Source organism: Myotis nattereri, assembly GCF_964212035.1.
Source record: "Myotis nattereri genome assembly, chromosome: 7".
Classification (NCBI taxonomy): Eukaryota; Metazoa; Chordata; class Mammalia; order Chiroptera; family Vespertilionidae; genus Myotis; species Myotis nattereri.
The window spans coordinates 86,680,496-86,703,930 of NC_138082.1; the positions used below are offsets into that span (position 1 = coordinate 86,680,496).

At 49.7% G+C, this 23,435-nt stretch overlaps 1 protein-coding gene across 1 annotated transcript in view; it reads right to left on the bottom strand.

The window, feature by feature from the left end:
• TFCP2L1 (transcription factor CP2 like 1) overlaps positions 1–23,435 on the bottom strand; it is a gene marked incomplete at its 5' end in the record, with an annotated part of 59,649 nt that overhangs the window by 34,776 nt on the left and 1,438 nt on the right. The window contains one exon of the mRNA XM_081096355.1: positions 21,015–21,166. Coding sequence (XP_080952481.1) covers positions 21,015–21,166 — 152 coding nt within the window. The remainder of the gene's footprint in view (positions 1–21,014; positions 21,167–23,435) is intronic.

Here is a 23,435-nt window from a genome sequence, read left to right on the forward strand (position 1 = left end):
CAAATATTCACAGAGTCTATCTATTTCATTACTCCTGAATTTCTTGATATTCACTTTATTGCATGACCCTCGTCCACACACCTAAACCCTCCCCACTTCCCTTAAGGCTCAAATCCTTATGCCCCAAGATCTTAGTTCTTTGAACCAAGAAGTGCTATGTGGATATGTAACTACACTGTGGCATAAGGTTTGATATTCGTTTCCTTCTAAAAAACTCATCTCCATGAAACACATGCTCCTAAACCATTTTAAAGACTCTGAATGCTACAGCACCAAAACCATGTCATTTTTTTCATGGAGATAAACAGACCAATGGAGGTGGGGGAAGAGTTCACAAATACATTTTCAGATACTTGGAAACTTGATCTATGACAGTGAGAAAAAAGCTTTTCAATGGTGCAGGATGACTGGTTATCCATATGGAAAAATAAACCCCTACCTCACACCATATATAATAAATTCATTCCAGTTCTACAGGCATATCCTAAAGCAGAACTTGCTGTGCACCGGGAAACAGGCAAAAATGCTCATCACAGGGAGAAACTGTAAATAACCTACAGATTCAGCAATAAAAAGAGAGAGATGTTAATTCTATTATTTAACTTGGAATGGAATAGCAAATGGCACTTTTAATAAACAACATGGAGAAATCTCAGAAACATAACATTAAACAAAAAAGCTACATGGTGATATACATATAAATAACTTGTATAAAGTTTGAAAACATGCAAAACAATACTATTTATTTTTAGGGCTGACTATGCAAAGAGTAAAAATTTACGAATGTGCACTCAATCTCAAACCAACACCAACTTCACAAATTGGTTTTGCTTCTGGGGAAGAGGGAAGGCAACGAATGAGAAAAAAGTAAAAATCAGAAGCAAATTTGGCAAGGTTGAAAAAACTGTGTTGAGCGTGATTATTTGTTCTCTTATTCTCTGTAGCATTCAATCGATCTGAAATTAAAATATTTCCATCACACACACAACCATGGAGTGGGGAGGAATGCTGGAGCCAGTCCTCGCTCTGTACTGCTTTCTGTTCAGCAGCCCTTGTACACCTCACCCTACCCTCTGTGCCAGGGACATGCTGGGTACAATCCCAAGATGCTGCCATAGGGTGCAGGGTGACTGACTGTCCCACTCATTCACACACCACCTCACAATTTTGCCAATGAAATTAGGAACAGCCTGCAACATGAAGAGCCTCTTATTTAATCAACTCACTTTTTAAACTTAATTTTTTAAGTGTATATCATCCCTGCAAATACAAAATCAAAATCATATACCATAGCCCTAACCAGTTTGGCTCAGTGGATAGAGCGTCAGCCTGTGGACTGAAGGGTCCCGGGATTTGGTTCCCCATCAGGGCACATGCCTGGGTCGTGGCCTCAATCCCCAGTAGGGGATGTGCCAGAGGCAGCCATTCCATGATTCTCTCTCATCATTGATATTTCTATCTCTCTCTCTCCCTCTCCCTTCCTCTCTGAATCAATAAAAATATATATATATATCAAAAAAAGAAACAAAAAACAATAAAAACATGAAAATGACACATTAAAAAATATATATCATAGATAAACAGTAATTGTAAAAATTATATAGATATGCAACAATCGATGTTCTTCTCCGTACCCCAAAAATTACCTTGGGAACCTGGTCAACACCCAGGTGTGGGGCCTGGGCTCACATCTGGGCCCACCACTTACTATTGGCTCCATTTGTGAGCACTAGCTTCCACGCCTTGAAAAAGCGGACGGTGTCGGTACTTAAACGCAGAGGTGTGGGAGGACTGAAGGTGCGTCCAGCCCCGCACGGCTGGCACACAGGGTCCTCGGCCTCAAAGCTTTCACTATCTCTGGCCCCACCCTCTACTTTGGAAATGTGAAAGGCCTTTAAAGCAAGGAAGGAGAATGGGTCGGCACCAGGTGATGTAAACCATCTTCCACGGCCACCAGCCCAGCCCAGAGGGGGAGGGCCTGGAGCACCAGAGGGAGAGGAGGGGTGGCCACACCCTTTCCCCCCACCTCCTCACTCCCACCAGCAATGCCCAGAGCCCTGCCCCGCCAGCTCAGCACTCCATCCTTAGCCCTCGGCAGAGGTGGGCTCCTCCGCTGGCCACAACCCTGGCAGAATGGCTTGGATCCAGACCAAAGGGCCCTGAACATTTGCAAGGGTTCGAGTTTCCCTCTACCCCAACCCTTGGCCTGAGCTTGGTTCGGCCTCCATCTGTCCCCTTCCTTACCTCCACCCCACACAGAAATGGGGGGGGGGGCGCGGCGTGGGGGGCAATGAGAATAAGGGATGGAAGAGAAAAGGTTTCCAAGGAACATGAAACGAAACTCACACATACAGCGCTCTACACTGTGCCTGCCCAGGGAGGAGCTCAGCTCACTTTTGCTTCCTCCCTCTTCCTTCACGCAACCACACATGTAACATCTGGCCCGGCATCAGCAGTTTCCCCGCAAAGGCCGGACAGTAACATTTTCAGCCTGTGGGCCACAGCTCTCTGTCACAACTACTGAACTCCACCACAGAAACAAGGAAGCAGCCACAGACAGTATGTGAGTGAATGGGCCTGGCTGTGTTCCAATAAAACTTTATTTGAATTTTCACAGGATGTTCAAGCTTCCTCTCAACTTCTTTGGGCACTTTCCACTTTCCCCCTCGGCTCTCCCGCATGACGGCTATGCTGTAGCTCCCCAACTGGACTGGAAGCCCTCGAGGCCCACGTACCAGTCCACCTGAACCCATTTGCACACCCACACCAGCCCCTGTACAGTACTGGCATGTGACAGGCCTGTAACTGACGGTGGCAGAATTTGATATAAATTTCCTAAAGCCAACAGCAGAGCTGGAACTAAGCCAAATGAGCAGAGCGTGAAAAGATGCTCCACCTCCTAACAGTCACAGACATGCCAAATGCAGGCAGTGCCACGCCAGCCTCGGCGGCAGCGAACTGCTCACCCTCCAGGACAAAAGATGGGGAGCGGCCTTCACACCTGCTGGACCGGGAGACAGTGCGTCACGGCCCATTGGGCATTTTGACAACCATCAACACTGCGGACACCAACAGCCTGAGACCTAACTATGCCATCCAAGAAGTGCGAAATAATAGGTACGCAGTGTGATTGTACTTTTATTTAAAATGTTATACACATGCCCTTGTATTTGTGAGTCTGACAGTGGATCAAGAGGAATACTTCCCTTTTAAATTATATACATTTTCAGCATCAACTTTTTAAAAACTAGGAATATATTACATATGAATTTAAAAAGGGCGGGGTAGGTGTTCATTCCACTCCAAGCATGTAACAGGTGTCCACAGGGGCAATGGTTGGTGTTTTTATTCCAGTGCCAGGCTGGTACCTAGAGCCCATCACACAGGTGGGCACTTGGGGAAAACAGTCTGCATTTCATCAATAAAACACCAAACACATGCAACTGAAGTCAGACAGAGAGAGATCCTTCAACCCAGCCTCTCTCTGGGAGGCCACCCTGGGGATCCACAAGCACAGTACGCCTGCGCCCATTTTAGAGGTGAGGACGCCAAGGCCCAGGGCAGGAGTGCTGTGCCCCAGTTGGCAGTGAAGACATCACAGCCTGTGGCCTGGTCCGGGACAAAGGGGAGAGAGGATGTGACGTCAAGTCAGACGGGGCTGAGGCAGACCCTCCGCGTCCTGGCAAGTTCAGGAACTTCTCTGCAGCTCACGCTCCGCATCTGCAAAATGTTCCTCGCAGGCAGCTGTGAGGATCAGACGAGACAACGTACTCAGCCTGGCCTGTAACAAGCCCTCAGCAAGTGCCAGTCACAACTGCCTCTTCCAAACAACAAGCCTCACATGCTCCCCCTGCACTGAGCCCCGCCCGCCCAGGCCCAGGCACTGTACTCCAGGCCTGCCGCCCAAGGCCATCCAAGGTCACACAGCCAGGAGGAAGCCAAACTAGGACATGCCCCCAGGCCGATGCCTCAACCCTCAACCGGAAGGGGCTTGGGGCAGAGGGGGAGATGGGTGGCAGGGGGAGGGCTTCTAGGCCTGAGGTAGGGAGGTGGGGGCGCCCATACCACTGCGGCTGCCTCCCGGGGCCGTGCCCAGCGGGCTCTCCCGCGGAGTGGCTCTGCCCAGCAAGCGGAACCCAGGGCAGGGCCTCCCGCCCGGATCACAATGTTCCCAAGAACAGGAGGCAATTCCTGGCCGGCCAAGACTGACAGGTTGTTTACTTTCCAGCAGTTACTGCTTCGGGTGACTAATGCCACATAAAGCATGATGGAGGCCACCATCGCCTCAGAGAAGGAGGGCTGGGCGCCAGCAGCCCTGCCCTGAGGGCAGACAGAGAGCATGACGCTGCACACTGTCCAGCACGTGTGGCTCGTCCGGTCACTTGCATATGTGCCGTGTCACGCACGTGTGTGGGCAGAGCACCCCACACAGGCATGAGCTTCAGGGAGAAGGCTCCGCCGCCACAGGCCCAAGCCCAGTCCTGAGGGCCGACCACCGGCGACCTCGGGTGAGGCGCTTCCCTCTCGCAAACACAGACGGCAGGCCCAGGCCTCTGCCTGGCACTCAGCGGATCTCCGGTAAATACCAGTCCTTGGCCGGTGGTGGGCATGTGTGCGGACGCACAGAAGTCAGAGTCAGTTACGTCCTGCAGACACGTTAGAGAAACACATCGATTGGTTTTCTCCCACACGTGCCCGACAGGGGCTGGGGTCTGAACCTGAAACCCAGGCACGTGCCCTTGACTGGAATCGAACCAGTGACCCTCCGGCGCACAGGCCGACTCTGTAACCGCCAAGCACGTCCTGCCAGGACCTCGGTACTATTTGACACTTTTCTTTCAGTCAAAAATTATTCTCTTTTCTTCCCCCAAATGCCCCAGATTCCCAAGCCGCAGCCAGAACTGTAGAGAGTAAAGGTGGGGGGCCCAGCAGGTGGCGAGCTCAGAGCTCAGGCACACTGCCGGGATTCCGAATCAGGGGCCTCGGACCCCAGTGGGTCAGCATTCTAAACACTGATTTGCTGTTGGTGCTGTGAATGGAATCTCCTTTTCCTGTTTTATTTTATTTTATTTTATGTGTGGCTGTTGCTGGCTCACAGGAAATTCACTAATTTTTCATGCGGTACTTGTACCTAACTACACTGCTGTCCTAAAGCCTATGAAACCGCAGACCGGCCCATTTTGAATTACAGTTCCACCTAATGCAATGGTTCTCACAGGTCAATAAGCAAAAAGGCAACAGAAGAAAAAAGGCAATGGATACAAGAAAGGCGTGTAAACATCTAAGAAGATGCTCAATTTCACTCCTGTGGTTAAAAATGACATAAATGCAAATGAAAATAAAGCGCTAATTTTCTGTGTGCATATTACAAAAGGTTGACAGGTGTTGGGATGTGAAAGCCTAAGTTAGTGGACAAAGGACAGTGAAGAGAGAAAACCAAATCTCTGCATAAGCTCAGGACTAGACTCACTCGGGCACCTCCCTCCAGCCGGGAACCACATCCGCGCTGGGGCTGAGGCACTCACACGCCCTGATGGGCCAGACCTTAGAGGTGGGAGCCTGACCGCCTGGTTGCTCTCCTCCCAGGCGCCGCCATCAGGCCCCAGGCCACCACTTTCTGTCTTAGCCACTGGTAAGCTAGGTAAGGGGCAGTCACTGCCAGGGTACACAGGCGTCAGTCCAGCCTGAGACAACCACAGCCTCCTCCCCCGTCCCCCCAGCCTCCCAGGAGAGTGGACGCCTATGGCCACCTCAGGGAACGGCTCCACCACTAGCCCTGCTTCCAGAGTGGAGAAGGGGCGGGTGGGCGCAGCCATGCTTACACAGGGCCCGCCAGGCCAACAGCCCCTCCCTGGGAGTGTGGAGTGGGAGCGGGGAAGAGAGTGCCAGCTCTCCAGGTGGTGAGCTGTTAATGGCCTGGCTGTCAGCCCTCTGGCCACTGAGGCGGGGGACCTGGTGGGGAGAGAGAGCAGAAGGGGATCCCCAGCAAGGAACAGAGAAGGGGGTCCAAGAATCCTCCCGGCGTCGGAGCCTCTGGGTTCCGTTTACCCCGAGGCCCGCTGCACCCCGCCTGGAGGCCCCCACTCCGTGTGCTGCCAGCAGTGGCAGTGTGGCCAGCAGAAGACGTCTCTGTCACTCGTCCTTCCTCCGTCAGGACGGACAATACCTAGTGCTGGGTGTGGACAAACGGGAACCCCGTACACCGATGGGATGCAAAGTGCTGCAGCCACTTCAGAGAACAGTCTGGCAGCTCCTCAGAACATTGGATAGAGTGACCATGTGACCCAGAGGTTGCACTCCTAGGGCTACGCACAAGAGAAACGAGAGCACCGGGCCACAAACACTAGTGCATAACGCTCGCAGCAACATCTTCATCATGGCCGCAAAGTGGGACAAAACCCAGCTGTCCCTCGCCTGAAGAATGAATAAATAAAACGAGGCTCACCCACCCCGGAGTGCTCCTGGGCAAGGAAGAGGAGGAGCTCTGATGCACCCTCAGGTGGTGCTGAGCGAAGGAGTCAGGCACAGACCTTTTGCGGGCACGTCTATATGGAATGCGCAGCTCACAGGTCCAATGCAGGAGCACCTGTCCTCCCTGTGGCCTCTACAGACTCCAGAGCTGTGCACACCTGGCTCACGCCTGGCCCCGCCTCAGTAGGTCGACTGACCCCGGAGCCTTCCACCTTTACTGGGCTGCCCCTCTCCTCCTAGGGCAGGGGTGGGCAACCTTTTTGTGAGTGCGTGCCAAAACCAGCAAAATCTCTGACTCAAAATTCTTCTGCGTGCCAACCCTAATTTTTTGAGAACATGTTACGCCTACTTGATATCTCTTAAGGTGTATGTATGTGAAGAACCTTGAAGAAATGATAAAATTCATTCGAGCGACAAAAACACAGTATATGATGATGAAAAATACATTTATTTTTTAATGCATACATGTACACTGATAGTCCGACAGAAAACTTTATGACTCCATTTGATATTATCAGTGGGACTTTTGCTGCTGCATCACTGATGACAGAGACTTTACATCAGGTTTATATTTCGTGACCTTCAGAGATTTGCACAAGCTACTACTTTCATCCGTCAGGCTACTCCTATTATGAGACTTAACAAAATTCATCACTGAGAACAAAGATTCACAATTGTAAATGGAAAATTTTAAGAGAGGGTTTCCCGTGCCAGCAAAAGTTACTGGCGTGCCATGTTTGGCACGCGTGCCAGGGGTTGCCCACCCCTGTCCTAGGAAAAGAAGGGGTTGTAGTGATCACAGTATCTACCTGTGCAGAACGGCTACTTTCACACATAGCAAAATGTGTTAAAGCAGCCACTTCCTCACTCAGAGCGGCTGATCTGCATACATGCTTCTAAGCAGTATTTCTACCACAATTCCTCAGCCCCAGAGACCAGACTCAGATCCACTTACACAGAGTCAAGTGGTTTTTCCTACCCTAACCTTCTTGCTGCTCCCTTCCCCTCCAAACACCCCAAGAAAATAGCCAAACTTAACTGCAGAAGAGAAATAACTTTTATTAAGACCCATGGATATACCTGGCATTAAATACTGTCTTTCTATAATGAACCACACAAATGATGACCCTTTCTATGTGTGCAGTGACCAAAGCAAAGTTGATTAAACCTGGTCCCAGTCCTCTGGCTCCACTGATGGCCTGTGCTGGACGCCAGGAACTTGCTGGTTTAGGGGCTGGGCACTCCCAAGGTTCCAGGCTGCCAGCTGCACCCCACAAGAGATAGAGCCATGTGCCACCTGGAAGCACGGGGGCAGCGTGACAGCCACAGACACGTCCGTGCAGCGCTCCCACAAGGCTGTGTAAATTATGGCACAGGCTCCAGTCTGCCTGAGTTTCCCTGAAAATTTGGAGGGCGCTGTTCTGATTATTTTAACAGCAAAAAGCCAAGGTACTTTGCAGAACAGTGAGCGAGCTTAAAAGAGTGTCCGCCCAGACTGAAGTCTGTAACATCGGTGAGCAGACGGGATGCTCTACAGGGGCCACCAAAGCCCGAGCCCCAACAGTGGGGGCCACGCCTCGGTCGTTGCAAACTCCGTGTTGGCAGCATTTAGTAAAGATGAGAGCAGGGCCTCCTCTAAATTGTCATTCATGGAGCAATGATGGCTCGTCTGGAAGGACAGACCTGGACCCTCAGGGCATCAAGATCCTTTTAGTCCCAAGGAGGTCAGACACATCTGAGAGACATCTCAGAAGAACGCCTAACGACATCCGATGGAAACGGTGGGTGGTTCTGATGACAGTCGGCTTCGGGAAAGCCACAGCTGCCTGCCCCAGGAGAGGACAGGAGAGGAGGGAGCCGAGGAAGAGAAGAGCTCGAACACCTCAACCCATGGGGGAGCAGGAGGGCAGGGTAAAGAGGGATGAGGACCCTGACTGACACTGCGCTACAGTGACCAACGCGCTGCTTTCAGCTAGAAAAGATGGCACGAATGATGGCCACTGGGCATCAGATAAACAAGTTTTAGTAATTATGATTTTTAACATACTATTTCCAGAACATGGATGGTTTTAACATAATTCTTAAGAATATATCATTCCCAGTTCATTGTACCATCTGGAATTGTAAGTATTGTATTTTAACGAAATTAATTGGTCTACTATTAAAACATAATTGAAATCTGACATGACCAGGAAGAGACCTTTGAAACACTGAGACTCATTTCTACATTCTATGAGCTGTAGTAAGCAATGTGTACAAGTCACCTCAGACTTATGTCAATAAATGCTGATTGGTTTTAAAACACAACAAAGAAACCAAGAAACCCAATCAATGACAACCACAGCCCGGCTACACTGTTAGTATTTTTATTAGTTTACTAGAGGCCCGGTGCACGAAATTCATGCACTGGTGGTGGTGGGGGGGTTTGTCCAACTGCCCATTTAGGCCCGATCCCTGTGGGCAGTGGGACATCCCTCTCACAATCCAGGACTGCTGGCTCCCAACCGCTCACCTGCCTGCCTTCCTGATTGCTCCTAACTGCTTCTGCCTGCCAGCCTGATCACCCCCTAACCACTCCCCTGCCAGCCTGAACAACGCCTAACTGCTCCTCTGCTAGCCCGATCGCCCCCAACTGCCCTCCCTTGCCAGCCCAGTCACCCCCAACTGCCTTTCCCTGCAGGCCTGGTCCCCACAACTGCCCTCCCCTGCTGGCCATCTTTGACCACATGGGGGTGGCCATCTTGTGTGTTGGAGTGATGGTCAATTTGCATATTACCTCTTTATTATCTAGGATTAACTCATAGATTAATTATGAGGACCTGACATTAGGAAAAGCATCTGTCTCTGACTTGGTTTTCCTCTTAACTAACCTCTGTGATGTGGTTTATAAAGTTCTTCACTGAGTAAGCAATTCGAGAGTTTATGTCGCCAAAATAAAATATCCTTGCATGGCACGAACAAACCAAACAACACCATGCCTCACTTAATTCTCAAGGCAAGGCCTCAGGTGGGTATTGTGCCTATTTCACAAAACACACAGGTTGCCGGGTCCTGTAACTTGGGAGAGAAGAGCGAGCCGGAATGGAGCCTGGGTGTATCCAAACCCACAATTCCTGCCTCTGACCCCCACCCAGTCTCTAAGAAAGAAGATTAATGCTATCTTCCAAGTCAGTGTCACCAACAGGGAGAAAGACTTCTTAAAACTTCACAGCCCAGGCTGCACGAAAGGCTCTACCTCGTGCTTCTATGGCTGCACAGGATTCTACCACGTGAGGCTCTCCCCTCAGTAAGTTATTATGGGACCATGTGTAAAGCAGTGGAGTAGGGTTCCTACCTCATTCCTTACACACCAAAATGAATGGCACAATAGTAAAGACTCAGGAAGAAAAATCTTTAACAAACAGGTGAATATTATTAAAATCTTAAAGTGAAGAAGGCTTTCCTAAATGGGACGTGTAACACAAAAAACTTTAAGGTAAAAATCCAATAAACCTGATCACATGAAAATGTATAAAAATTTTATTATGTAAAAGAGCAAGCAAACAACAAGAAAATGTGGAAACATATTTCTAACACATTAGCACAAACATGCAGAGGGCTCTTATAAAAAAGTAAGAACAGAATGAAAATCCCATCTGAAATATGGGTAAATCACATGGAAGGTTAAAGGAATAGAAACAACCAAATAAAACATGAAATATATTCAACAAAATTGAGGAAATAAACTATTAAAAAAGGAATACTTTAGATTTTCCCCACTAATCACCAAAGGTTAAAGAGTGTTGACAAAGGCATAGAAAAATAGACATTCTTCACTCATTCAAAAAAGTTACATATGTGCTAGGACTAGCAGTGAACAAGATACTCAAGGTATCCGCCTTCAAAAAGTTATATTCCAGACTTGGCTGGGTGGCTGGCTCATTGGTTTGAGCAACGTCCTGAACACCAAAAAGGTTGCTGGTTTGATCCCCAGGCGAGGTACGTACAGGAGGCAACCAATTGATGCTTCCCCCCGCCCCCCTTCTTTCTAAAAATCAATTAAAAAGCATATCCTGGGGGGGAGGGGGGGATTAAAATAAATGTTACATTCTAGGCATGGTAGAGATGGGGAATAGATAATAAGGGAAAAGGAAATAAACAATTACTCATAGTTATTGTTCATAAAATCACAAATCGGTACAATGTGATTACAGGGCAATATGGCAGCATCTACCAAAATGTTGTGCTGGCAATTCTAACTGTAGATACTTCACTCCTGCTTAAGCGCAAAGCTGTGGGCACAGAGACGCTCACTGGAGTGCTAGGCGTGGTGACGAAAGCGTGGCAACAAGCGGCCGCTGCTCAGGAAGGCCAGCGATGCAGCAGCCGGGGCCCCAGGGGTGGGCAAACTTTTTGACTGAGGGCCACAATGGGTTCTTAAACTGGACCGGAGGGCCGGAACAAAAGCATGGATGGAGTGTTTGTGTGAACTAATATAAATTCAAAGTAAACATCATTACATAAAAGGGTACGGTCTTTCTTTTTTTTTTTAGTTTTATTCATTTCAAACAGGCCGGATCCGGCCCGCGGGCCGTAGTTTGCCCACGGCTGACAGGCCAAGGCTCCTCACGTGACCAGCAAGGATGGGCTTCGGCTTGTTTTTGTAATGCGCCCACGTGGAGGGCATTTTGTTGGACAAAAAAAAAGCAAGTTGCTACACAGTATATATCATATGACCCCATTTCTCTTAAACAGAGGCACGCACATTTCTACAAGTATCTGTGCGCGAGTGTCTATAAAGTTGATATATGTAGTTATGTATGCCTTACAATTAGACATCCATGGGTTAATGCATGACTAAGAAAAATCTCGGAAGTGAGGTTACAAGCAGCTTTCTGGGGCACAAGTTTACGTACAAGCTGGCTATTCTTTACAGTAAGTATGTGCTGCTTTTATACTTTGGGGGGAAACAGTAAGGGGGGAAAGCGTGTTTAAGAGGGTAATGCATTTGAGGGCCACTTAGCTTACGCAGTTTGTACCCCGAACGTCAGGGTAAAAATTAATCTGGAGAGAAAACTTCAGCTGTGGAGAAAGGATAAAGTGACTCACCCCTGCCTCATTCCTTAAATCCAAAGTCCCCGGTGTGATTGGGGAGGAGAAAAAATATAACTATGTACTTATTTGCCAGACATTCATTAATCACTTAATTCTCAAGGCAACACACCAAATGAAATCGTCCCAATTCCAGGTAAATGAACACTCCTAGAGATTAAGTGATTTCCCCAGAGCAGAAGCTGGTAAAAAAACAAAACAAAACAAAAAAAACCTGCCATTCTGTCTGGGTTCTAAGCAGGAAGATGGCCTGGCCACTCCTCCAGTCACTGTGGCGGAGAGACTGAAGGTGGAGTGGAGCCTGATGATGTTTTTCTTCAAGGAGGCACTTTCTACCCCTCCACTCCTTCCGGGTCCTCTCCCCCCCAAGTTCCTTCCACATGCCTCAGAGCCGACCCCCCCCGCCCCCCAGGGAAGTGCCCAGCACAGAGTCCGCCCATCAGGAGCCCTAAAAAAAGTGGCCAGAAGACGGTGCTTCTACCCTAACCGGTTTGGCTCAGTGGATAGAGCATCAGCCTGCGGACTTAAGGGTCCCGGGTTCGATTCCGGTCAAGGGCATGTACCTTGGTTGTGGGCACATACCCAGTAGGGAGTGTGCAGGAGGCAGCTGATCGATGTTTCTCTCTCATCGATGTTTCTCACTCTCTATCCCTCTCCCTTCCTCTCTGTAAAAAATCAATAAAATATATTTAAAAAATAAATAAATAAATAAAAAGAAGACGGTGCTTCTTCCAGAAATCCCACATCACAGCTCATCCACTGCCAGGCTTGCGGGGTGTGAGCGGAAGGGGAACCTGAGGAAGGGGGACCTGAGGGCACCTCTCTCAGCCTGCCATCTGTAAAATGGGAATGCGTAAAACATTTGGGGAGAATAACTTCAATGGAAAATTAAAAAGTGTTTTGTAAATTCTGAAGTGCTAAACAAAGTGTCCCCTTAAAGGCGTGTGGTCTCTGCATAAAGCTCTATTTGGCCAAGGTGCCGACGTAAAGGAATCCTTGACACAAAAGCTCACGTGGTTTACGAGTCACTGTGCTCTCTGTAATCGGTTTTAAAGATGGTATTTTAACACCCTGCACAGGCTTGTCTCCGCCAGTTTATGTCTGTTGTCTGGTTGTAGCGAATGAAGAACAAACCGGAAAGCTCAGAGGCCTTCCTGCCTATAATCAGTCCGAAGGAGTTCTAGGACCAACGCTTTCCGAGTCCCAATTTGATGACCCTGTTAACTCCCGAAATAGGATTGGGGTGAACACGTGTCCACTTTAATGGCCAATATGTGAACGCTTACTATGTGCTCTACACCTTTCCAGTGTCCTACATGTATTTACTCACTTTATACACATAGTAGCACCTACTTTGCAGGAATTTTCTCTCCCGCTTTACAGATGAGGAACTGGAGAAACTGATAGGTGAAGTGACTTGCCCAAGTGGCTGCCCAATGGCCCAGCCTCTGCAACGCAATTGGAGATCTTGGCCACCTGGTCTACCTCTCCACCCACATCACTCACACTCCTCCTTGTGTTCCAATCCCTAGTTATCCTGAACTACTTAAGATTCTCTGGACAGACAGTGTGCTTAGCTGCACCACCACCACCCCAACCTATTCCTGCCTTTGCACATGGCTTTTACACTCCTTCCAATGAACAGTAAGTTTTCTTCCGTGAAGAAATGAAAGTAAGAATCCTACAGTAATTCATGATTATGTTGGGATTCAAGAGTTGTTGTTGTAGGAAATACACAAGCTTTCTCCATAACAAGCCATTTTTGCAAAGTTGTGTCTTATCGCAAAGCCAGAATGTACTACACAGATTGCCTAGGGTTCTTTTTCCTTTGTTTTCCGTGACCCCGCCTGCACCACCCACTTCATCCTCTCCCTCAGGGCCAGCCTGCCTTGGGGAAAGGTCTGTCCACTGTGACCTTTGGCCACTGACAGAAGCTGATCGCGAAGTTTTTAGACCCACATTCAACAGCTGTCCACCCCTTTTCCACAGGATCCCACTTCAGAGGAAGAGGACATACTTGCAAACCATTTTCACCATCTCCAAAATCCGCCGCTGGGCTTGGCGATGTGAAATCCAATATGCTTGCCCCAGCCACGCGAGGTCAGGGCGCTGGTTGAAATGGTTGAAATGACATTTTGATTTAAGATGCAGCACCCTTTCCATGTTTCCAGAGAACATCAGACATTTCAAGGAAGATGGCCTGGGCTGGCCTCCTGGAAAGAGGGCAGCATCACGGAGCCAATGCAGGAAACATTAATCCTCATAGCAAACTTCCCAATTAACCGGAAAAGTTGTGTCAAAACTATTATTTGATGGAATCAATGCCTGTGTTGCATGACACAGATGTATAGGCTACTTTAAATAAGGTATGTTGAAAAAGATGTCCAGTACAGCATAAGTGAGGATAGCAACAAAAGGAGAGAGAAGTAAAATGGAATAAATCATGCCTAATTTCTAATTTTATGAATATTCATAGAGCACCTACTATCAAGCTGAATGTTGGGGATATAATGTTAAAAAGCCCTCACAGAGCTTCATCCTATTATGGGAGACAGGCACTAAAATAATCACACTGTATAATTTCACCCAGGGGTCATGACAATATTGTCATAATACAAGGAAATAGTAAAATAATGTACAGACATAGTAAATGATGTTTAAGAGACTGTGAAAATGGCAGAAAATGTTAGTACAACAATCCTATCTAATAAAAGAGAAACATGGTAATTAGCATACGACTGCTACCCTTCCCATTGGCTAATCAGGGCAATATGCAAATTAACTGCCAGCCAAGATGGTGACCAGCAGCCAGGCAGCTTGAAACTAACATGAGGCTTGCTTGCTTCAGTGACGGAGGACTCCAACGTTCCACACCTGCCGCTGCAGGCCTCTGAGCTGCAACTCTAAGCAACTATGTAACAAATATAGAAGCTAAACAAAACCCCAGAAACCTGCTTTAGTCCGCTGGGCTTCAGCCAGCAGGATCCCAACATTGTAAGCAAAGGCCAGAATCCGCAGGGCTTCAGCCAGCAGGATCGCAACATTGTAAGCAAAGGCCAGAAACCTACTTTCAGCAGCAGAGGCCTAAGAGCTGGAGCCAAGCCTCAAAGCTAAAGCTGGCCCAGAATAAAAAAGAAAAAAAAGAAAAAAAGGAGCGGTTGGGAGCTTCAGTCACTCCCAGCCTGAAAACAGCCCTCAGCCCCTCACCCAGACTGGCCAGGCACCCCAGTGGGGACCCCCACCCTGAAGGGTGTGTGACCAGCTGCAAACGGCCATCATCCCCTCACCCAGGCTGGCCAGGCACCCCAGTGGGGACCCCACCCTGAAGGATGTGTGACCAGCTGCAAACAGCCATCATCCCCTCACCTAGGCTGGCCAGGCACCCCAGTGGGGACCCCCACCCTGATCCAGGACACCCTTCAGGTCAAACCAGCCGGCACCCACCCGTGCACCAGGCCTCTACCCTATATAGTAAAAGGGTAATATGCCTCCTAGCACCGGGATCAGCGGAGCCGTGAGGCCTCCCGGCACCGGGATCAGCGTGACAGGAGGCAGCGCCCAAACCCCCTGATCGCCCTGCAGCTCTGTGTGTGACAGGGGGCGGGGCCACAACCTCCCTATCCACCCTGCTCTGTTTGTGACAGGGGAAGGCGCCCCAACCCCCTGATCAGCCCTGCTCTGTGCCTGATAGGGGGGAGCTCCCCAACCCCCTGATCGGCCCTGCTCTGTGTGTGACAGGGTGCGGCGCCCCACGGGCCCAGCTCTGTGTGTGACGGGGTAGAGCCATAACCTCCCCATCAGCCCTGCCCTGAGTGTGAGGGTGGGGGCGCCCCAACCCCCTGATCGGCCCTGCTCTGTGGGTGATAGAGGGCGGTGCCCCAACCCCCTGATGGGCCCTGCTCTGTGCGTGACAGGGTACAGAGCCCCAACCCCCCTGATGGGCCCTGCTCTGTGAGTGACAGGGGGCAGCGCCCCAACCCCCTGTTTGGCCCTGCTCTGTGCGTGACAGGGGGTGGCACCGCAACCTCCCATCGACCCTGCTCTGAGCCCGACCAGGGGCTGCACCTAGGGATTGGGCCTGCCCTCTGCCACCCGGGAGCAGGCCTAAGCCAGCAGGTCGCTATCTCCCGAGGGGTCCCAGACTGCGAGAGGGCACAGGCCGGGCTGAGGGACCCCCCTTCCCCCCAAGTGCACAAATTTTTGTGCACCGGGCCTCTAGTCTATAATAATAAAAGTGTAATATGCAAATCAACCAAAGGACAGAACAGCAGAATGACCGTCTGGGCGACCTTTCAGATGACCACCCTATGACATGCACTGATGGCAGGGTGTGATGCAATTGGTCGGGGGCGGGAGGGAGCGCCCGCCATCGCCCCTCGATCACCCCACAGAGGGAGGCCCAGGCCACCGGCTGGCAGGGTGATCAAATGGGAGGGGGAAGGGGGGACTCCACTGTGATCGATCATGGAGCCCCGGCTGGGTGGGCGGAGTCTCCCTTTGCGCGGCAATTGATCACGGAGCCCCAATATCGATCGCCCCACAGAGGGAGGCCCAGGCCACCGACCAGCAATGCTGTGGCAGGTGTGGGGGGCCAACCTGCAATCACCCCACAGAGGGAGGCCCAGGCCAACCAACTGATCACACCTCACTCCTGTTGCCCACAGAGGGAGGCAACTGGTGGCGGGGGAGGGGGGAGCAGTGCTGCATAGATGGCAGGCAGTAGTGGGGGCGGGGCCAGCAGCCGGCAGCTGGGGGAAGGAAAGCCCTGATAGGCCTTGATCACCGTCCAGGCCTAGGGACCCTACCCTAGGGGTCCTGGATTGCAAGAGGGCACAGGTCGGACTGAGGGACACCCCCCCCCCCGTGCACAAATTTCATGCACCGAACCTCTAGTAGTATTTAATAAAAAAGCAAGAAACAATTTTATAAAGTATATGACCTCATAAATGTTAAAAAATAGTATAGAAAGAAGAGTAATGGCTGTAAAATCCATCTATAAGAATAATTGAGAATGGCTAAGAAAAGTTTTGAAAGGAACTTCTAGTCCCAAATAGGGAAATATTTATTTCAAGCTACAATAAATAGTTCAATGAGAAATGGGGTGAGAATCAATTAACCTCAGGGGTACAGGACTAATACCTATACAAGGGTCTGTTTCTAGACTAATACTTTAGAGAATGGTTTTGTAAATGTTTCAAAAGTGGCATTTTAAACCAGTAAGTAAAGGATAAACTAGGTAATAACTAATAGGTTATCTATTTAGAAAAATAAACTTAGACCTTTATATCACATTATAAATTCCAAATGCAGCATAATATTATAAATCTCACTGGTAAAGCTGGGAAAAAACATACATTTCATGGAGTAACTAGAGGCCTGGTGCACAACATTCATGCACTGGAGTGGGGGGGGGGGTGAAGTCCCTCAGCCTGGCCTGCACCCTCTCGCAGTCCAGGACCCCTTGGGGGATGTCCACCTTAAGCCAGCAGGCGGACATCCCCCAAGGGGTCCTTAGCGCTGCATCAGAGTCGCCAGCCGTGAGCCCAGCTTCTGGCTGAGCAGCACTCCCCCTGTGGAAGCCCACTGACCATTAGGGGGCAGCTCCTATGTTGAGTGTCTGCCCCCTAGTGGTCAGTGCATGTCATAGCGACCAGTCATTTTGCCATTTGGTCAATTTGCATATTAGCCTTTTATTCTATAGGATAATTCAAAAGTAGGTCTTCCTTCCCCCAGCTGCTGGCACTGGCTTCCCTCTGGCACACAGGACCCGGGCTTCCCTCACAGCCCCAAGTTTGTCCAGAAGGTCGTCCAGAAGGATGTCCAGTCTAATTAGCATATTATGCTTTTATTATTATAGACTAGAGACCCGATGCATGAAATTCGTGCAGGGGTAGGTCTTCCATGCCCTAGCTCAGTGGTCGGCAAACCGCGGCTTGCGAGCCATATGCGGCTCTTTGGCCCCTTGAGTGTGGCTCTCCCACAAAATACTACATGCGGGTGCGCACGTACAGTGCGAAGTTGATTTAAAACTTTAAGTAAAGTTTATTAAGTTAATTTTAGGGAACGTTGTGGAGTGAAAGAAGATGTAGTGTCAAGGACTGAGAAAGGTATGTTGAGATGGCTTGGACATATAGTGAGGACGAACGAAAGGAGATAGACGAAACAAGTATACAAGACGAGTGTGGATGGGAGAGTTGGAAGGGGTCGACCTCAGCGAACGTACCTCAATCAGATTGAGGACGTTTTTAGCAAAGGCCAGCTTAGGAGTACCCTAATTAAGTTCATAACAATGTACCTACCTATACAGTTTAAGTTTAAAAAATTTGGCTCTCAGAAGAAATTTCAATGGTTGTACTGTTGATATTTGGCTCTGATGACTAATGAGTTTGCCGACCACTGCCCTAGCTGGTTTGGCTTGGTGGATAGAGCATCAGCTGCAAACTGAAAGGTCCCAGGTTCAATTCTAGTCTAGGGCGCTTGCCCGGATTGTGGGCTCGATCCTCAGTGGGGGGCATGCAGAAGGCAGCCAATCAATGATTCTCTCTCATCATTGATGTTTCTATCTCTCTCCTTCTCCCTTCCTCTCTGAAATCAAAAAGGAATATATTTTTTTAAAAAAAAAAAGACACAAAGTTGACAATAGACCTTTAAAATAAATTTCTACACAGAAAATTAAGAAACCATGACATATATATCTCACACTACAAATATAGTTATCATACAAGAAAATAGTTCAAAGGCCAGCAACCAACAGGGAACACGTCTGCCATGTACAGCAGCCAGAAGGCTGAGAGACCATGTATGGTGTGTCTTACAACCCCCAAGATACAACAGCCTGGTAGGAAAAAGTGCGAAGGACAGAGCAAAACTGATGGAGAAATAAAAAAGGTCAAATACCCAATCATATTAGCAATGACAGAAATGCTAGTTTAACATTAAATTCTATGCTTCACTAATCAGGTGAAAAATGACAGTGCCCAATCCTGGGAGACAGTGAAATGCACCACACGTAGATGGGTACAGCATTCTGAGAAGGCACCGTGGTAAACGTATCAAAAGCCTTACTCAGACCCTCTGACTCAGGAACCCTGGTTCCACTTCTAAAGTCTGTATCTGGCACCCAGGACTCGGGCTTCCTTCCAGGAAGTAAATAAATAATCAACATTTCACACAAAGACAAGTGAAAACTGCGTTCTTACTGTGACACTGGACAACAACCGTAAAATACAATACTGTGCAGCCAGCACAAAAACGTACATTCTCAAAGCATGTCTAACGACATGAGAAATTCCACAAACAGCCCCGCAGGGTGACTCACCCCACGCACCAAAGGCTGAGGGCTGGATTCCCGGTCAGGGTACGTACCCAGGTTGAGGGTTCGATGCCTGGTCTGGGCCCCTATGGGAGACAACAGATGATGTCTCTCTCTCAAATCAATAAAAACATATCCTCCTTTTAAAAAGGAAACGAAGTTCACAAATGGAGTAAAATAAGAAAACAGGGACCCATGTCTGCAGCAGGATCATAATTGTCAAAGACGCATGTCCAAATATGCAGAGACAAGGTTAGCAGTGGTTCTCAAGTACGATTAGAGATTTTGATTTTATTTTTCCTCCAATTTTCCTCCTTCTACTTTTCTAAATCGTCCAAAAAAACTTAATGAACAGGTATTATTTTTAATCAGGAAAATGTCGCTTAAAAAATCCAAAGTAAACACACCGATTTCAAATTAACACAGGATGGTAAGACCATGCGGCAGCTCTTCTTCCCCCTCCTTTACCTTACCCGTGTTGAGCAAAGGGTAAACTCTTAAAATCCTGGTATGTTGACTGTCCAAAGTTGACTGATTAAAGGCGGAAGGGGGTGGAGAGAAGGTGGGGGAAGCAGGAGGCGGTGTGCTCAGCCCTCTCCCTCCTCAGCACCACAGGAAGGGCCAACAATGAGAACCGCCTCGGAGCGCGCTCTGTAACCCGCCCCCCCCCCCCCCCCCCCCGCCCAGGTCTTCTTGCTACATCCAGGCCAGGCAGCGAAGCAGCTGCTCAGAGGGACACAAGTGTGACCTTCCTTAAGAGAAACGACAGAGGCGAAGCCCTTCCCAAACAAGCGCGGGTCAGAGGAGCTGCCCCGAGGCCTCGGCACCGGCCCGAGCGGCCACCGCCTGGGCAGAGGGAGCGCAAACCTCAGGGCCTGAGCCAGGCGCCCTTGCTGACCGAGCGTGGCTTCACTGACGCCACAGGGATGAGCATGCCCTTCCACTGAGACACCTGCTAATCCTGCCTGGTCCCGGCCCGGACGCTGGCCAGGGCAGCTGTCAGGGAGCTGGCTCATCAGGTTGGACTTCCACCCCGGCCAGCTTCCCAAGGAGGAGTCCAAGTTCCACCGAGAGGAGCAGGCTGCTGAGGCGCACCGCTAGCACACCAGCTCCTGCAACCGCCACCCCAGAAACCGCTGTGTCCCAGCCCCTACAGCTCCCGCAACCACCACCCCAGAAACCACTGTGTCCCAGCCCCTACAGCTCCCCGCAACCACCACCCCAGAAACTGCTGTGTCCCCTGTCCCTACAGCTCCCCGGCAACCGCCACCCCAGAAACCGCTGTGTCCCCTGCCCCTCTGCTCTACCCATGTAAAACTGAGGGGCAATTGACCTACTTAGGTGACCCAGGAAGGATGCAGTAAGCACATACATACAATCACAGAGAAACCACAAAAATGCCACCGTCAGAACACTGATGCACGCTTCCTGATAAAGGGAGCCAGACATCACAGAGAAGCCACTGTCATCTCAGCCGCTCACACACTTTCATTCCTTTAAACGTCACAAAATTAAACTTCCCGTTCACACATGGAAACACGGAGGCTCGGAGAAAAAAAAAGGCAGCTCAAAGTCGCAGAGTAGGAAATGCGGACCTTGGAATTGGAACTTCAGGGGCCATGCCATTTCCCTCAGCACGCAGGAGACGTCCTGATCCTGTCGCCACAGAGGACTCCTGTCGGGCCCTGTGGGATCAGCCCCACGCTGCGTTAGGACAGGGCCAGTCTTCCCGCCACCGCTGCCGGCTGCAGCTCCGGACCCCGACAGAGACAGTCTACCCAACAGCTTAATCTCGGTCCAGGAAAGGGCATCAGCCGGGGTCACAGTAACCAGTAATTATAACAATGGCTGCAATCACTAAGCATCTGCCCTGTGGAGGGCCTGCCCTAGGAATGTTACCCATATTTGGCCTGAGTGACAACAGAGTTGATGTGTCCATTTTTCAGATGAAAACACAGAGGCTCCACAAAGTCTCACCACAGGAAATGGAATCAATCAGCTACCACAGCCTCCTTCCTAACCTCCACCTCTCCTGCTGTGACAAGATAATGAAACCCAAATCGGTGGTTTCGGTCAAGGCCCCCTCCTCTGGGCAGTCTGCCCAGCCCCGACCCGCCCCGGCCCACGGCTCCGCCACTACCTTGGTTGAGGTAGGTCAGTGTCTCTTCATGCAGCTTCACGGCTGGGGACGTGGCCGCACACAGCACGTACTGCAGGGGTGGCAGGCGGGCCTCGTTCTCGGGGGACAGCTGGGGCTCCTCCTGCTTGAAGATGGGCAGCGCGAGCACATCACTGCAACACACAGAGGGGGGCGTCAGGAGCAACGACGGCCGCGCTGGGAGAGGCGGATGCAGACCGCGTCCTCAAGGGCAGCCCAGCAAAGCACAGGGCCGAGAGCTGGGTCAGCGTCCCAGGCCTCACAGCGCAAATGCTTTCTGAAAGAGCAAACCAACCTGCGATGACTCTACTTTCTCTCAATGACACGCAGGAGATCTATTCAATCAGATCATTAACGAGGAAAAAAATGCAAAGTCATCTAATACTGCAAATTACAGAAATCTCTGTGACAGTGGGACTCCCAGCAATGGAGTGAACCTTAGATGCCATTTGGTTTCCACCCATAAGAAAGACATTACAAAGTCTTGCTTTTAGAATACAACTCTGGACAAATATTTTAATGGCTTAAATAAACTATTCTATTTATTGGCCACTTCTCAGAATAATACAGCCCTGTCCTTGGGGCTCTGAAAATACAGAAACTGCTGAGACATCCCGCCACCCTTTAAAAATAAAAAGGACCGCTGGCCCCTAACCCCTATGTTAAGGGTCATGCTAGTACCTCCTAAATGCATAACAAGAAGGAAGGACCTTGATTTCAATTCGGTTTTCTTATCCAAACGGGAAATGGGAAGATGCTCAACGATTCTTTTCCTCCACTTCTGAACCAAAATCCTCGCCATATCCCAAAAAAATCAGCCCCACATCAGCGTATGCCTGGAGAATCTACTTCTAGATGTATTTTTAAATGCCCTTGCAAATTGGAAAGAAATCCCTGAGAACATGAGTGACCTGTGGGCAGACCTGTTTCAGGCGTCCACATTATGAGCAGCACAGGAACAGGTGCCAGAGAAGTGCCAGTGCCCTTATCTTGATAACGCGCCCCCCCCCTCCCCCCCGTGTGCAGGGCTCTGAATCAGATTCCCCGGGCCCGCTGCGCTGTATAAACAGCAGTCACTGGTACACTCTGTTCCTCATACAGCACAATAAACGCATGTCTCTAAAACACAACCCAGCACACACCCAACAATGTCTAACAATTCTCAGAAGGAAAGTCAGGCTTGGAGCACCTGGAGCGCGGCCCGCGGTCAGCACCCTCCTCTCCAGGCGGCGGCCCCAGTGGTGTCTAGGAACAGAGGAAGAGCCCAGGCCTGCTCACCTGGGGATCGCATAATAATTTCATGTTCGCCCAAACCATGGAGTTAATAATCCACGGGCCGCTGCCTTTAAACACAACAAGGGGGCAGGGGTAAGAACCATCTCTCAACAGTCACTCGTTTCAAGCCTGGCATCCTTATTTGCCAAGGAATAAAGTCACGGGAACACCAAACAGAAACGGCAAAGGAGACAAGGCCACTGCCTGGTAAAGTCAAACCACTTGTCGTCCGCAGGGAGGAAGGAGGCAGCCAAACATAAAGCAGGAAAGCCCGGGAAAAAGGCAAGACCCTCACTCCAGAGTTGAGGGGACGAGGGAATACTCACGACCCCTCACCTTGGCCTTCCTTGAGGTCAACTTCTACCAGGTGAAAACCCCAGCTTCCAAAAGTGACATTTTTAAAAAAGGGCAGGGCCCCAGCCCATTTGGCTCAGTGCATAGAGTGTCAGCCATCTGACTGGAGGGTCCCAGGTTTGATTCCGATCAAGGGCACATACCTTGGTTGCGGGCTCGATCCCTGGCCCGGGTCGGGGCATGTGCGGGAGGCAACCTCTTGGTGTATCTCTCTCACATCGATGTTTCTCGTTCTCTTCCCCAGCCTTCCACTCTCTTAAAAAACCAATGGAGAAATATCCTTGAGTGAGGATTAACAAAAAAAATTTAAAATGGCATGGATATGGTTGGTGTGCTCAGTGATCAGAGTGTCAGCCTGTGCACTGAAGGGTCATGGGTTCAATTCCCCATCAAGGACACTACCTGGGTTGCAGGTTCAATCCCTGACCACCCTAGGGGCACATGCAGGAGGCAACCAATCAGTGTCTCTCCCACATCCATGTTTCTCTCTCTCTCCCTCCCTCTCTTCCTTCCATTCTCTCTAAAAATCAATAGAAAAAAAAATCCTCAGGATTAACAACAACAAAAAATTTTTAAGGGGGCATGGACCAAATGCTTCTTTATCCATGGACCCAAAATGACCCCAGAAATCAATATGGCTTTATAGCTCCTTTTACCCCAATTCCCCCACCCCCAATACCAAAATCCTAAAAGGTACCTCAGGTACCCCAAAGACAAATTTCCATCTCAGTAGCAGAGGCACCTCCCATGCACAGGGAATTATTCCATAATGGG